General features: G+C 48.2%; 1 protein-coding gene across 1 annotated transcript in view; it reads left to right on the top strand.

Annotated features, from left to right (window-relative positions):
• The window catches only part of ano8b (anoctamin 8b), a 21,986-nt gene extending 12,426 nt beyond the window's left edge, over positions 1-9,560 (top strand). The window contains exons 8-18 of the mRNA XM_084472508.1: positions 463-615; positions 1,198-1,324; positions 1,803-1,858; positions 2,183-2,257; positions 3,129-3,376; positions 4,212-4,374; positions 5,472-5,846; positions 6,488-6,679; positions 7,096-7,227; positions 8,064-8,174; positions 8,641-9,560. Of these exons, the coding sequence (XP_084328634.1) occupies positions 463-615; positions 1,198-1,324; positions 1,803-1,858; positions 2,183-2,257; positions 3,129-3,376; positions 4,212-4,374; positions 5,472-5,846; positions 6,488-6,679; positions 7,096-7,227; positions 8,064-8,174; positions 8,641-9,408 (2,400 nt within the window). The 3' untranslated portion in view covers positions 9,409-9,560. The remainder of the gene's footprint in view (positions 1-462; positions 616-1,197; positions 1,325-1,802; positions 1,859-2,182; positions 2,258-3,128; positions 3,377-4,211; positions 4,375-5,471; positions 5,847-6,487; positions 6,680-7,095; positions 7,228-8,063; positions 8,175-8,640) is intronic.
• Positions 9,561-16,358: the final 6,798 nt, after the last annotated feature.

The raw sequence follows: 16,358 nt of genomic DNA, 5'->3' as shown, positions 1-16,358 counted from the left end.
ACCCCAAAGGAGCTCGGTCTCTGACCGTCTTTGGGCCCTCCTTTTCTTGGTCTACTCATATCCTACTGAACTTTTCCCGTCCTTTTCTCTCTTTCCATGTCCTTTCCTCTCCACCTCTCTCACCTTCTCTTTCCTCTCTCCTCCCCCCTTCTCTCCTCTCCTTTCTTCTCCTCTCCTCTTCTCTCCTCTTCTCCTCTCCTCTCCTCTCCCCTTCTCTCCTCTCCCCTTCTCTCCTCTCCTCTTCTCTCCTCTCCTCTCCTAATCTCCTTTCCTCTTCTCTCCTCTCCTCTCTTCTCTTCTCTTCTCTTCTCTCCTCTCCTCTTAATGATGTCCTATTGTGCTATAGTCACACACACCCTCTTACAGATATTATTATGTGTGTGTGTGTGTGTGTGTGTGTGTTTCTCTGCGCGTGTGTGTGTGTGTCCTCGTCTCCCTGCGTACACACTCCCACGCACACAGGGAGTGAAGCGCTGCAGCCCTGTCACCGGCTGTGAGGAGTACTTCTACCCCCCGTGGAGGCGGCTGGTGTTCAGGTGGCTGGTCAGCCTGCCCGTCTGCCTGCTCTGCCTCTGCGTCGTCTTCCTGGCCATGCTGGTCTGCTTCGAGCTGCAGGTCAGACCCCCCCCCCCCCCCCCCACCCGCATAGACAAGCATAGACAACTGTGGACATTTTCTCCTCTCCTCTCCTCTCTTGTCCTCTCCTCTCCTTGGGTGTTTAATAATCTTTTCAATAATGATGCCTTCCGATATTATTGCTGTTACTGTGGGTATCATCATAAAAATATGGTATAATTTTTCAATCCAGTGAAAGTGTAGTAATTAACTAATAATGGTTAAACTATTACATCATTAAAGCTTCTGTCAGTAAAATGTGAGTGTTGTAAAGATAAGGTCAGACAGAAAATACATTCTCCCTCTTGGCTGGCTATCATTTAATGAATTAGACTACAATAAAAGCTCTTAAATCCCACCTAAAGCCCATTTTAACAGCAATGTAAAACTTCCAGAGTGGAGTATTGGGTAATGTCTTACTAACGATCAGATCAGAATGTGGGGCTCTTGTAGCTCAACGGGCAGCACAGATAATCTCTTTTAATCTGAATGTGCCTCGGTACTCAGAGAAGTCACATGACGCGTGGCGTGCTGTGATGTCACCGGGGTCCGTGACCCAAACCCTTTCTTGTCTTCCTGCAGGAGTTTGTGATGGGGATCAAAGAAATGCCACGGCTAGCCCGCTTCATCCCCAAGATCATGCTAGCCGTCACTGTGAGCGCGTGTGATGAGGTGTACAGGAAGATAGCCTGCTGGCTCAACGACATGGGTGAGCGTCCACTAACGTCGCCTCAGGGCTAATTCATTGAATTGATCTAGCGCTTTTCTGGACACTCAAAGTGTCCCCCCCCTCCCCCCCCCCCACCACCACATCCGACAGGCTAACACACTCCCTTCATTTAAACAGGCCCTCGTACCCACCTCCTTTAAGACTTTAAGCTTTCACCACATCACGTCCTTCCCTTCTCTCTTCCTTTTACTAATATACGTTCTTATGAAATTATTTTATTTTGTGTTCACGCTATAAAGCGTCTTTGGGTATTTAGAAAAGCACTTTATAATCAAATGTATTATTATTTTTATTAAAACAAGACAAGAAAGAACATCGTTCTCGGAGTGTGAGCCGATAACGTAGTTCATTTTTGATGAAATGTCAAAGTACTGTCAGGAGAAATGGCCAGTACTGGATGTGAGGGATGTGATGCAGAGAGACACTTGATGCTGATGTGACTCCTCTGCTCCTACAGAAAACTACAGACTCCAGAGTGCCTATGAGAAACATCTCATCATCAAAATGGTTCTTGTGAGTGTTCACTAATCACATTTGAAATACTAAGTGCTATAATAAGCTCTCACTTTGTTTTAAAAAAAAGCACTGACCACATTCTTTGTCTCTCTGTTCCTCTGTCTCCCTCTGTCTCCCTCTCTGTCTCCCTCCTGCTCTCTCTCTCTCCCCCTGTCTCGCTCCTGCTCTCTGTCTCTGTCTCTCTCTCTCCTGCTCTCTCTCTCTCTCTCTCCTGCTCTCTCTCTCTCTCTCTCTCTCTCTCTCTCTCTCTCTCTCTCTCTCTCTCTCTCTCTCTCTCTCTCTCTCTCTCTCTCTCATGCTCTCTGTCTCTGTCTCTTGCAGTTTCAGTTTGTAAATTCTTATCTTAGCCTTTTCTACATCGGGTTCTACCTCAAAGACATGGAGCGTCTGAAAGAGGTAGGAGACACCAGAGCATGGGAGCATTCGTCCTTCAATGTACAGTATGGATTCTCTGCCTCTGTGTGCACCACCACATCCCATCCATCCGTCATTTCATCCATCCATCATTTCATCCATCCATCATTTCATTCATTCATATTAATTAACATGTTTGTCTTGGGTCTGTTTCTTTTTTCGTTTTCTTCACTGCATGTGTATGGATGGATGGATTGAGTCACACAATCGTGTCCTGTTTTTTGGCAGAATGATTTACTGTGGTTTTGTCCTAGTTTGTCGAAATCAGAATAAATGCTTTATGGCTACATGCCGAGGCAGTCTGTTCCCTGATGTAAGGGTACTTCAATGAAATCAAGCGTAAAGATAATGAATGACAGTTTACACAGCATAGGTTTGCTTAGCATAACATAGTATAGTATGGCATAGTATAGGTGAATCATAATATAGGAATATGGGATGGTGGTCCCTATTCTCTACATTTACAATATCATTTGGGATTATTTTTAAATTTCATTTCATTTCATTTTATTTTAATGTCAGTTGTTCGCCGTTTCCTGTGCTTCGGTGTTCAGTTGTTTGCCATCCAATTTTGTCTGTATTCATGGCTCTCTCTCTTTCCACCTCTGTCTCTCTGTTTGACTGTTTCTGTCTCTCTCTTTCTCTCTCTCTCTCTCTCTCTCTCTCTCTCTCTCTCTCTGTCGCTGTCTCTCTGTTTATCTCTCTGTCTCTCTGCCTGACTGTCTCTCTATCTCTCTCTGTCTGACTGTGTCTCTCCCTCTCTGTCTCTGTCTCGCTCTTTTTCTTTCGGTCTCTCTGTCTCTCTCTGTTTCTCCCTCCCTTCATCTCTCCCTGTCTCTTTCCCTCCCATCAGATGCTGGCCACCCTGCTCATCATTCGCCAGTTCCTCCAGAACGTGAAGGAGGTGCTGCAGCCTTACTTGTACGAGCGCCAGAAGCTGTACGACCTCACCCCTCGGGCCCTGTGGGAGCTCTTCTCCTCAGCGCTGCTCAAGTACGCCCGGCTGGCCGCAGGAAAGGCCCAGGCTTCTCCCAGCGACCAGGCCGCACTGGGCCCCGGCCTCCGAGGCCCAAGAGCGGGCCAGGGACAAGCAGAGAGAAGGTGAAATATTATAATATATATATATATATATATATATATATATATATATATATATATATATATCATTTAATATTATTAAAATAATATAATAATAAATATATATGTATTTATTTCCAGGCAAGGTACAACAATGTCATTGTCATTCTTGTTGTTTTTTTGTTATGTACAATTCACCGCCCGTTGACTCAGAAAACATCTCAAGAGATTTATATATCGGTCTTTTGTCTTTTGATTCAGTGGACAAAGTTTGAGGTTTTCATTACTTTCTTCCCGGAAATTTTTCTTAAAATGTAACGTAATGTTAACAATGTTAACAATGTAACACAACGTTCTCCACCTCAAAAGTGTGGGAATGAAAACATTTTGTATTCCGGTGGCTGCACAGAGAAGATGAGAGAAGCTATCGCCGTTCTTTGATTAGAGCGAGGGTAACAAGTCCCTAAACCCACGCTCAGGTCTGGATATCATTAAAGACTCCTTTAATGATATCCAGGGTTGGTTAAACGTGCTTTCAGCTTTGAAACCCCTCAGCTGTGGAACCATGTGCAGAGCTGTGTACAGCTTCACATGTATGAGTCACTCAGTTTACAGAGACCATCTCGACGTACTCCGATTTTTCCACGACATCAAGCTTTTCTTTAAAATCAAAAAAACCCAAATAGACATATTTGTATTTACACTTCTAGCATAACCATTCAATTGTTTGGCTATTTCCTAAGACCAAAGACCAATCAGAGCGAGACTTTCTGTTTGAACAGAGGCTTGTTAAAGACTTCCTGTTTGAACGGAGGTCAACCCCCCCCCCCCTGAGCTGTGTTGTGGGGGGTCCTGGCAGGGAGAAGAAGTGTCTGAACGGGGGCTGCGGCGTCCCGGACGAGGAGGAGGGGGGCGCGGAGCGGGACGAGGCGGACAGCGGGCGCTTCAGCGAGGGCGAGACGGAGGAGGAGAGCCTGATGGACTGCGGCCTGAAGCTCAGGAAGGTCAGCTTCATCGAGAAGGTGAGCGCCCTGCTGGGCCCGGGCACACACGCCGCTCCGTCTCGGGTCTCAGAGATGGACCGTGTTCATCTCTGAGACCCACATGTTCACATTTTACATTTACATTCAGGGCATTTAGCAGACGCCTTTATCCAGAGTGTCTTACAATAAAGTACATTTGTCAGAAGAAAGAGAAACAATAATATATGGCTGTCGGTACAGTAAGGATGTTCATAGAACCAAGTGCCAGGCACTAACAATCACTAGGTTAACCCGTAAAATTTTATAATTTCCCGTAAACAACAAAGATAGCTAGGACAAGATGCTACACAATGCTAAGTACTATGTTTAAGTGCCAAGACGTACAACATACAATAAATGCGTAAGAGGGGGGTGGGGTGGGGGCTCTCCCATGCTGTAGGATTCCAGGTCCTTTATCGCCCTGTTGAACACGTTTGAGATCATTATGCGTGTGGACAGTGAAACACTGACTCATTTCAGGATGTCTTTGCAGTGATGCGTTAGGCAGGTTTTTTTTGCATTTATTTTCAGTGGTGCTATCTGAATCAAAAATATTGTCGCTTATCCCCTGCTACAAATGTGCACCAGGTGAAGGAGAACCCAACCCCAGCACAGCTCGGGGATTAGTTTGCATGAGAACGACTCCCTCTCTAGTTAAACACTGTCGCATTGTTGTTTTTGCATTGTGTAGCAGAGTTGTAGAATAAGCATAAGCCAAGAGTATGAAGGCATTATTGGTGCTAAACGCCTGTGGCAGTAGAATTTGTAGTTAAGTATAAAATAAAAATAGAAAGTCACACAAATGTATCATTCAATTTGAAGTCAAAGCGAAAAATACTTTCGGAGTTGTAAACTTGCAGAATTGATCTCTCTCCCACAAACACGACACGACAGTTACACCTTCTCAAAGTCCTCATTGCAGGTGCAACGGAGCAAATCCTACTCAAATCACAAATTAAGATCTGTCGCAATATTGCGACAGTTGCTGCAGTGAATGTGGAGCGAAACACACAAGCGCCTGACTCCTCCTTTAAGAGAGGTGTAGTCCCGCCTCTTACCTGCCAGCTCCTCCCCCCCCCCCCCCCTCCCCCCTCCAGGTGGACCGCCGGCCGGCCTGCAGCGGCCCCCCCATTGACGACAGCTTCCTGGAGGAGGGCAGCCCCACCATGGTGGAGCAGGGCATGGCCTCCGTCTTCCAGATGTGCGACGACGAGGACGACAACGGCGTCCACGACATCAAGGAGTCGCATCACGGCGGCGGCGGCGGTGGCGGCGGGGGGGGCGAAGGGGGCGGGGCCACAGCGGCGGCGGCGGGGCCGGAGCCCGGTGGGGCGCGGCACCGGAAGCAGGGGCGGGGCCCGGAGAGGGCGGAGCCAAGGGTCAAGCGGGAGTCGTGGATCGACCCGCCGGAGGAGCGCGAGAACAAGACGCTGACGCAGGCGGAGGTGGAGAGCTGCATGCAGACGTATGAGGTACGAGACCCCCGTGCAGACGTACGAGGTATGAGGCCCCGTGCGGACATACGAGGTACGAGGCCCCATGCGTGCAGCGAGCGTGCCGGCAGACTGTGTGCTGTGCAGCTGTTGTGGAATCGGGTTGTTTTCAAACTCCCTTCTGTCTCGTACTATCAGGCCGTACCCACAGCCGCTTTAAAGGGGTGATGTCATGCCACCAGGTGTGAGTTAAACTCTGCCTCTTCCCGCGTTGGAGTGACATCACAAGTGGGCGTGTCCAGTCCACCCAGATGTGTGATGGATAGATGAGCAACGTTTGCCACCCAGTCCACTGGGTAGGCTGGTGGACTGATCTATCCAGCTTTACATCTAGGTGGACACGCCCACTTGGGATGTCACTCAAACACAAGAAAAGGACGATTTTCTAACTCCTTGCAGCGGCTAATCACACTCACGCCTGGCGGCATAACACCACCCCTTCAGAGAAGGCCTCGTTGCATCCGATCAATGAAATGTCCATTTTCGAACATCCCCTCCCTGAACCAGTCCCCTCTTCAATCCGCCCCGGCGAGTTGTAGTTTTGCAAACGTCTGTGAGCTGGGTTTGGTTGAACAACACCGTGTGAATGTGTCAACTGCGCCCTCCCCCCCCCCCCCCAGGACACGTTCGGGGACTACCAGGAGATGTTCGTTCAGTTCGGCTACGTGGTGCTGTTCTCCTCGGCCTTCCCGCTCGCCGCCCTGTGCGCGCTCATCAACAACATCATCGAGATCCGCAGCGACGCCTTCAAGCTCTGCACCGGCCTGCAGAGGCCCTTCGGCCAGCGGGTGGAGAGCATCGGCCAATGGCAGGTCAGACGCACAGGAGGGGCGGCGCGCGCAGGGTTCTGATTGGCCGACGTGCCGGTGACCTCGTGGTTCTCGGGCCGCTTGATACGTTCCCAGAGACGGGTTGTGTGGCCGACGGCGGGGAGGGGAACTGTTATGGAAGGGAGATAGCTTGCAGAACCGCTGGCTCCGCCCCCCCCCCCCCAAGCCTTACATGGACTTCCTCCCTGAACGAGCCAAGATGTCTCCCTTCAACAACGATTCCCCTCAGCCGCTCCCTGCCGTCGGTTGACGTATTGATTGACGGTTGACGTATTGAACTGAAGGAAATTTTAAAAAGAACTCAAAAGAAAACAAAGTGTACACAAGTTGTGTTTTTTATTTTTTATTTGAATGATTTAAATGTGAGGTTTGACTGAGCTGCTTCTCTCTCTCCGCAGACAGCCATGGAGGCCATGGGCCTGATCGCCATCATCGTCAACTGTTACCTGATTGGACAGTGTGGTCAGCTCCAGCGTCTCTTCCCCTGGCTCAGCCCTGAGATGGCCATTATCTCCATCGTCATCCTGGAGGTATACCACCCCCCCAATCCCAACCCCCGCCCCTGACCAGTCCGCCCTATAGAGTCATAGTTTGGCAGATGTAAAAACATTGAGCATGGCCTGTCTGGTTGTTGTGCTAGACTGCTCTGTGTCATCCAGTCAATTGTATTCACATCTCAGAGACAAAGGAGGATTATGTGTGTCAAGTAGTGTAGGCTGGGGGCACTAACTGTACCTTTTTGTTTCTTAAAGAGCAGTGTACCCACTGTTCCAGCTGGGATTCAAACAGAGATTTAAAAGAGTTGTGGACTTATTTCAGCAACAGTGATACAATGGCATAGATTAGTTGTTGACGATCATATCAAGACAAATGTTTAAAACAAAATAAAAACAGTTTTGGGTTCACTGGCTCTTTAAGGCAATTCCATATTCACAATGCTTTGACAGCCAGATGAGAAATACATACAACCTGGCAATTGCGTAATGTCTTGCATTAAGGCTCCAAAGCAACAAAGCAGATTACAATGTTTGTTTGTAACACTATTAGCTCTCGTAGCACACAGAGCTCAAAATAACCCTTTATACGGTGGAGGAGGCGTTGCTATATGCGGACACAGGTGGACAGCCTGGAGCTCTGTCCTGGCCTGGTAATGCAGTCAGGCCTGGAGAGAGATCATGTTGTGACCCAAATCTAGTTTTGGGTTACAACATCATAACAAATGGGTTTTATGTCTCGGTTTCATTCTGAATCCACATCCTCTCGTGTGTGTGTGTGTGTGTGTGTGTGTGTGTGTGTGTGTGTGTGTGTGTGTGTGTGTGTGTGTGTGTGTGTGTGTGTGTGTGTGTGTGTGTGTGTGCGTGTGCAGCACTTTGCCGTCCTGCTGAAGTACATCATCCACGTGTCCATCCCTGATATCCCCAACTGGGTGGAGGAGGAGATGGCCAAGCTGGAGTACCAGCGCAGAGAGGCCTTCAAGGTAGACCAGCAGCACCACGCCTGACTCACACAGCTGACCAGACCTTGCTGTTTGCTGAAGGTTTCGTCGTATTAATGCGTTGATTTGGCCCTTATTTTAATGTGCGGCTGTTCTTTGTAACGTCTTGCTATGAAATGCCCCATTTTTTTGGAGCGCAACCAAGAAATTGATGATGAAGAACAAATGAGGGTTCATTACTTAATTCCGTATGAACATAACATATCTTGTTCCAAATGCTGGGATCCTGCCTCAGTTGCCATACATGTAGCCATCCTTGCTAACCTTCTCCCACTAAACCACATTCCCCACAAACCCTATCCAACACTATGCTCCATTCAAAGTCGCCCTTTACTCCCGCCCACACAATATTCACCGGCCGGGGAACCGCTCGTGGTGATTGGCCCAGGTTCACCACCCAGGTCCCTGTTCGGCCACCTGATCGGCCGACTCTCTCTTGTGGTTGCAGAAGCACGAGCGCCAGGCGCAGCAGCACTACCAGCAGCTGCAGCGCCGGAAGCGGGAGGAGGAGGAGCGTCAGCGGCAGGCGGAGCACGCCGCCCGCCGCGAGAGGGAGCGCGGCGAGGGCAAGGGGGGCGACGGCGCCGCCGCCGGGGGGGGCGGCGGCGGCGGAGGGGGGGACCACCACCACGACAAGTCCCACGGCAGCAAGTCCCGCTCCTCCGGCGGGAGTGGTGGCGGCGGCGGTGGCGGGGGGGGCGGCGGGGGCGGAGGAGGAGGGAGCGGCGACAAACCCAAGCGGCCCAGCTCGCTGCTGGCCAACAACAACGTGATGAAGCTGAAGCAGATCATCCCGCTGCAGAGCAAGTTCTCGTCGGGGGGCGGGGCCCGCTCGCCGCAGTCACCCACGGGCAACGAGCCCAAGCTGCCGGGCTTCCTGAGCTTCAAGTTCCTCAAGTCACCCGAGAACCGGAAGGAGGTCCCCGCCGCCGCCACGGCGACGTCTTCCTCCTCGTCCTCCTCGTCCTCCGTGACGACCTCGTCCGGGAGCGGCTCCCAGTCGCCCAGCAAGGCCTTCAACCCCGGGAAACTCTTTAACTTCGGGAAGACGGAGGGCGTGGCCTGTGTGAACGGAGGCTCCTCCTCTTCCTCCGACGCGCGGCAGCCGTCCCGGGCGGACTTGAACGGCGTCCCGGACGAGATCCCGGCGCCAGGGGGGTGCAACGGGGGGTCGGAGAACGGCCACCCCTCCTCCGACCCGGACCATAAAGCCTAGGAACCTTCGGAGTCCGGGTCCCGTCCGCGTTGGAGCAGCAAGGCGCTTACTGTGAAGAGGAGGAAGAGGAGGAGTCACGCGACCCCGCGCCGGAACAGGGGCGTGTCTACGCCCGGTCAGCAGAACCACGACGAGGAGAGAGGGAAGGGACAAGGAGGGAAGGGGACGAGGAGGGGGGGGGGGGGGGGTGAGGAGGGAAGGGGGCGAGGATGGAGGGGACAAGGAGGGAAGGGAAGGAGGAGGGACGGGGGGCGAGGGGAGGAGGGGATGAGGAGGTGGGGGACAAGGAGGAGGGAAGGGGAGGAAGGACGGTTCAGCTGCGGTGGAATGCTTTTATTTTCCTTTTTTTGGCTGATGGACAAAAACACACACGAGTCGTCCCGGGAAAAGACATAAGCCCTGCTGTCATGCCCTCAAAACGCACACGAGTAACACACACGCATGCACGCACTCACACGACACATGCACGCACACACACACACACAGACCCACACACACGCACATAGACACACGCACACGCACATAGACACACACACATAGACACACGCACATAGACACACACGTCTGCAATACATAAAGAAATGCATGAGCTGCGTTTCGGATCTTTTGAAGTCTTTAAAGCGCCGGGAGCTGCACTTCTTGGTTTTCTGGGGGTCAAACGTGTTAAGTGTCTCTGCGGCCCTGCCACTAGAATATGACTATAGTGAAGGAGGAAGGAAACACAGGTTAAATCAGCTAACACAGAGCACTGCTAGCTCAAATTAAATTGATTATAATTAGATAATATCAGTCTCATTTTTAACTTTGAGGGTATCCTGGACCCTTCACTTTTATACTTTATACTAAGTGTAAATTTAGGACAAGCAATATCAATCAGCGTTTTAAATCCCAAACCTTTCTGCAAAATTGTATCAATCATCACAAACCCCCGACCCATAACAGAGTGGCTTTTTTTTTTTTACCATACTTCTAGTTTATTTTGAAGGTACTAGCTTTCTCAACAGCATCACATCCAAGCATCACAAACCCTCATTCATATCGAGAGGCAATATCAGAGTCCTTCTGACGTGGCTGGGGAGAGAAGTCACTTCCTAGTGTATCCTGTCCTTTCCAAACAATACGCAGAAGGATGCGGGGGGGCGGGGGGGGGGGGGATTTCCTCATCAGGGCCTGTGGGCGTGGCTTTGAGTGAAACTTTCTGATAAAGGTCTGTGTGTGTGTGCAGGGGGGGTAACATTTGCACTAAATCCCAACACCTGCTCAGTAGAACCCCATCTTTCTGCAGGGGGGGGCTCATAGCATTATGCAAGAGTTTCTTTAAATGGTCATTACACAGACAATGCTGTTGTTGACAAAGCGTTTTTTTTAATTTTGTTATTTTACGATTGTAGCTCTGATTTACGTTGAACTACATTTTTATACATACCGTATTCTGTATTCCTTGCAATGTATGGGGTTACTTTCTCTTTTTTTTTTTTTACCAAAACAGTGCTTTTTTTATATTTGTTTCAGTAAAGTGAACTATACAGAATAATGTGTTCATGTCGGTGGATATAAATGCGGTATATGAACTGCCATTTAGTCACTACCTGACCACTAGTTCGGTTCTGTAGTGTCGCCAGCAGGTGGGGCAATAGAGCAGCAAATTAATCGTTGCCCGGCAAAATGTTTCGTCCCATCAGTTGACACACACACACACACACACACACACACACACACACACACACACACACACACACACACACACACACACACACACACACACAGTGGTCAAGTTTAGCTACGTAAACGTAAACTATGCATCTTCTGACCCTCGCCTCTGATAGACTTCTTTGCAATAACACGATTGTTGTAGGGGACTTCACTGTCCTACTCATGTCTAGGTTAGCGTTCGCAGTCCTGTTTCCCTACAATGCGTAGTTACAGTACCTGTATCGATGTGGTCCCTCGATGGTTTCCATCTGTGTTACTGGTTGATAATCATTGGAGGAGGCGAGGACCTTTGGTTCAAAAGATGAGGGAAAGCCCCTGACTTAACATCCAGCTGCATAAAAATTCACCCATCTCTCTCCCTCTGTTTCTCACGGTCATGGGGGCTATGGTGAACAGTGAGGCAATCAACATGTTCTGCTCCATTACGCGCCCTTCCTCTGACAGATGTTTGTCTCTTCAGCTTTGCAGCCAAACTTTACAATATCGAAGTTGTCTAACATCTTTTAACACAGTCAGGCAAAAAAACATTTTTCAATGCAATAAGGGAAAAAATGGCTTTCGTTCATTGTCTTGTTTTTCTACATTTGAAAGGTTGGTCGGTCACTTGTTATTCATCATGATTGTATAGTGGATAGAGTGAGCGACTCTCCATCTACACCTCCCTGTCATGTAGGACCCATCTCCCTGATCACAGACAGCCCAGTGTGGCTCAGACTGTCCTGGGCTGAGCTTAGGCTTTGAGCAGGGCTTGTCTTTAACATCGTTCATTCCTACAGCCTTCTCCCACTTCAGTTAGGATACAATGTGATCATTGTTTTCCGACAGGGATGTTTGACCTAAGACGTTAAATAGGCGTTCTCTGTCACCGTCTCGACATTGGGTCACGGTGCTCTAACGCGTAATCCTATTCCCGTCACACAAAGACATAACGTTCAAAGCTAGTCAACCATTTATTTGCAGGTGCGGATTTTGTACCATTCAAACCAGAAGCAGTTTAGACTAAACTGAAACTCCCATCCCCCTAACACTCTCCACTCTGCAGAGGTCTCTGTGTTGATGGCTGAGGACCACCATGAGTGGCTCTCCCTGGATTCAATATCAGCTGTTTCTGTTTTTTGATCGTTTCTGTGCATAACCACGGTGTACACCTGCTCTCCGTTTACCTTGGGGGCTGGCAGGAGGAGGCGGTGGGTGGGGGTCCTGGGAGCCTGGATGGGGGCTGTGTGTCCAGGTGGGACGTGATCCACGGCAGTGTCGTGGAACTGAAGACGTCCGCGTGAAAGCAGCGCTTACTGAAAACCTATCATATGCTCTTCCAATGTACCACTGTACAAAAAAAACTTTTCAAGATATGATTCTGGGAAATTGGATTATTTATTTCTGTTAATTTATTTTGTCATATTTTTGTAAGACATGAGAAATAGATAATAAAATAATTTCAAAATGTATGACTTTTTAAAAGATCTATCCCTTGCACACACTTTCTCTATTATGGAAGGAAGTTAAAGTTCAGGAAATTCCCAAACCTTACAGGAAGACATATGGGAAATGTAAGTCTGACCAAGGTTATTAATATTTAACTTGAGATAGTGTATCTATAAAGTTGGACTGGTATTGTAGGCCTACGTCAAGAAGTTCTATGTGGGAAGTCAACGCATTCATTATAACATCGTTGTAGGCCAATCACCGGTGTCGCTCATACTACCGTAATTACCGTAATGCTTGTCGCTCAAAGCACTAATTAAGGGTCTGCTCTTTACGCACGTGGACAGACCCTTAACTAGTGCTTTGAGCGACACGGATTTATCATATGATGATGCGTCAATGAAATGGGATCTTTCGCTCCTTAACTCGTCTTAAGTGATAATCCTTCAGGCCTATTCTTAATTCATAGTAATTCCAAAGTATTTAAGATAATTGATTCGGCTAATAAAGTAACAGAGCACCAGGGGCTTGTTGTCACACCATAATCTCACACACACACACACACACACACACACACACCACACTCCTACCCATACTGTCAGGGATGCAAACAGACCTATGGTCAAAAAAGAGAGAGATTTTCGAAGCCCGCGCCCCCGCAGCAAATATCAAATAATGACATTTCCACCAACCTCTGCCATCCCCGGCCCACCCTATAGGAGGCCTACACAGACAAAGTGCAAACTGAAATTCTTAAAATGAAAATCCACAAAACGTTAATTTTGTTTAACTAGTCTTCAACACACACTCACCTCTCCATTGGCAATCCGATTGCACATTGGAATCGGGAGTAGGCCTACTACACTTTCCCTGATCTTTTCGGCTGCTGAGGCCTGATTCTGGCTGGTAGCTGGTAAAGGATTGTCCTTACAGAGGAGCTGGGCCACACTTTGGGTAGATACGATGGAGGCCACTCTCTGTGTGTGTATTGTGCTCTGGCAGTGTTCCAACAGGGCATGCAGCCCTCTGGAACCATAATTTATCTCTTTAACGCAGAGAGTGCATTTAGCACATCCCTTTTTTTCAATTAAAAAAAAAAAGTCTGATAGTTTGAAATTGCGTTGACTGCCTTGACCTCAATTGCAGTTTCAACTTTTAGCCAAGGCCACTTCCAACTGGTTTTACATCCTTTATCCACTTGTTGCACAGTAAGTGCCGCACTCTCATCAAATTCTCTCATTCTGCAAATGAAGAGTTGAATATTTTAGCCATACTGTAGCATAACGCGACCAGACGTCTGAAACCGGGACGTCTGATCACCCTAGACTTTCTGTATCATAACGGAGAGCAAAGTAGTTCACTCAGCCCCCTTTCCTCAATGTGTCCTGCGCCACCTTCAGCAATCTATTTGACTCAATTAACATGTATTAAATGATTTTAGTATCCTTAAAAAAGCAGTGCCGCCTGTTGATACGATAAGCCCACTCCAGTGTTTCCCACACATAGGCCAATATTGAACAACGAGCGCCACAAATTGATTCCGCTTTTCTTATTATTTTTACTTGAACGCGATTTTTAAATGTAACTCCGCCAGCCCGTAATCGCGCCCCCGTAATGCTGCCAGTCCGACGTGTTCCCATTCCGACAGTCCTGTGCGCGTATGCAAATTAGCCATGTGCGCCAAACAGAAGAAGGGCCCTATTTTGCCCGGCGCAATTGACTTTCTACACCGACGCATGTGTCATTGCTAGTTTGCACCCGGCGCAAAGCTGATTTTCCCCCGCAGCAACCAGGCACCACTACACTTGCATGTTAAATATTATGATGTCAAAGATTATTCATACGTGTGAAACTGCATAGAAATAGCGTGTGGATTGTGGAAACATTTTTTTCCCTGCATGAATGAACATGAATGAAGTAGGCTATGCCATCCGTTAAAATAATAATAATAATAACAATAATACATTCGAGCAAAGTATATTCCAGGCTTCCAAAACAAAATCTAGTTTTAGGGTAAATGATTGGTTAAGTTATTTGGGAAAGAACAGCTGATACAGCGGTAAGTTGTACTTTTAAATCAATGCATCTGCAAACACCGTACAGCAAACACATATGTTCTTGACCCAGACATCGTGTACAAGCCCAATACTTTTTAGGATTGATGAGTATTTGATCGTGGGAAAAAACATAGTTTTACCGCGAGTGAGTATTTAATAGAATGAATGAATGCGGGTGATGCTTGGTGTGCGCGTGTGTGTGCGCGCCCATCTGTCTAAACACACGCAAATTAAACACGTAAGTGTATGAGAAGGAAATCGAGTCAGTCGACCTGCGATAAGCAGCTGATTCTGAACGGACTCGTCTTCGAGATGGACGTGTTCTAACGCATTTTTAATCAATGAAATGTTAACACAACAGTATATATCTGACCATTTAATTTTCGAAATTTTAGGTGAAGCCGAGCTTCCCTTGCAGTAGAGAAGTCGCCACTACGAAAGAATGCAATGTATCCAACTAGCGGGATCTAAACAAACTAAGCTCCAGCGAATTACTACAATGCAGAAGTAATGGAGAATGGCGAAACACAGCAACTCTAGCCTACTCTCAACCAAAATAAAAAATAATCGCCGCCCGGTGCAGCAGTGTGAACTGCCCCGTTTTCTCAGCCCGTCTCGTCGCAAGGAGTCGCGAGGCGCTGCAAGGATTTTCACATAGTCTGACCCTGGAGTTTGGCGCCGCGTCTGAGGGTCTGATTATAATTTCATCAACAGTAATTCTGTATTGCATCTACCGTTGATGCAATACAGAATTACTGTTGATGAAATTATAATCAGACCCTCAGACCCTCCCAGACCCCCCCCCCCCCCCCCCCCCCCCAAAAAAAAACAACTCATCGGATCTACACGATTCACACAAGTCACCCAAACAGCCGTGAAAAAAGCGGCAGCCGCCGAAAAGCGCGCTGTTTGCATCCCTGACTGTGAATCACTTGGACTCCGTGGAGAGTTTCTGCAGGATCAGGAGGATTCACCGGTGGATGGAGAACGCGGTCTAAGATCAGTAGGTAGGTCCAGCGCCGTCGTCTAGGGGGGAAAGGTTATGACAATTATAAGGGCCCACAGCCCGCTAGGGCCCACACACAGCCCCCAGTAGCCTCTATGACAAAATGATTATGCATACACTGAACTAATATATATTCATATGAATGAATCCGAATTAAAACAAAGCCACAAATCATACAATATTCAAATTTTAATAATTTCAATAATCCCCTTGGCCCCTTCTTAAAAAATGGTTTGGTCCACACCGCGGTTCGTTCTTCCCAGGAACGTGCACACTCAAGAGTTTTGAGGGGCGGGGGAGCGGGGGGGGTTGGATCGCGGACGAGCGCTATTGTTAACGGGGGGTTGGATCGCGGACGAGCGCTATTGCGGGCGCGATTGTTGGGGGGGGGGGGGGGGGCGTTCGATCGCGGACGAGCACTTTTGCGGGCGCGATTGTTGAACACTCAGAGGGCACTTTTTAATACAAGGCAAAAAGGGCAGGGGCTCAAGCACCCCTAGGGCACTATGTGTGCACGTGCCTGGTTCTTCCTCATTGGAAGTGAGTGAGCGATGAGACTTACAGTGAACAAACAAGCCAATTTAAACTTTAATTGAGATTAGATGAGGCCTGTTGTTGTTTTTGATATTTGTTTTACAACAACGTATTCCATGTGCTCTTTGTTTCACTTGCACATTTAAGTTAAATGCTACATTTATGATTTTTGCATATCAGTGCTTGATTGTTAAATACAATAAAATACCCACACC

Source organism: Micromesistius poutassou (genome assembly GCF_964030765.1).
Source record: "Micromesistius poutassou genome assembly, chromosome: 9".
Taxonomy (NCBI): Eukaryota; Metazoa; Chordata; class Actinopteri; order Gadiformes; family Gadidae; genus Micromesistius; species Micromesistius poutassou.
Note: the sequence above shows the minus strand (reverse complement) of the source record. Positions and strands in the feature narration are given on the sequence as shown.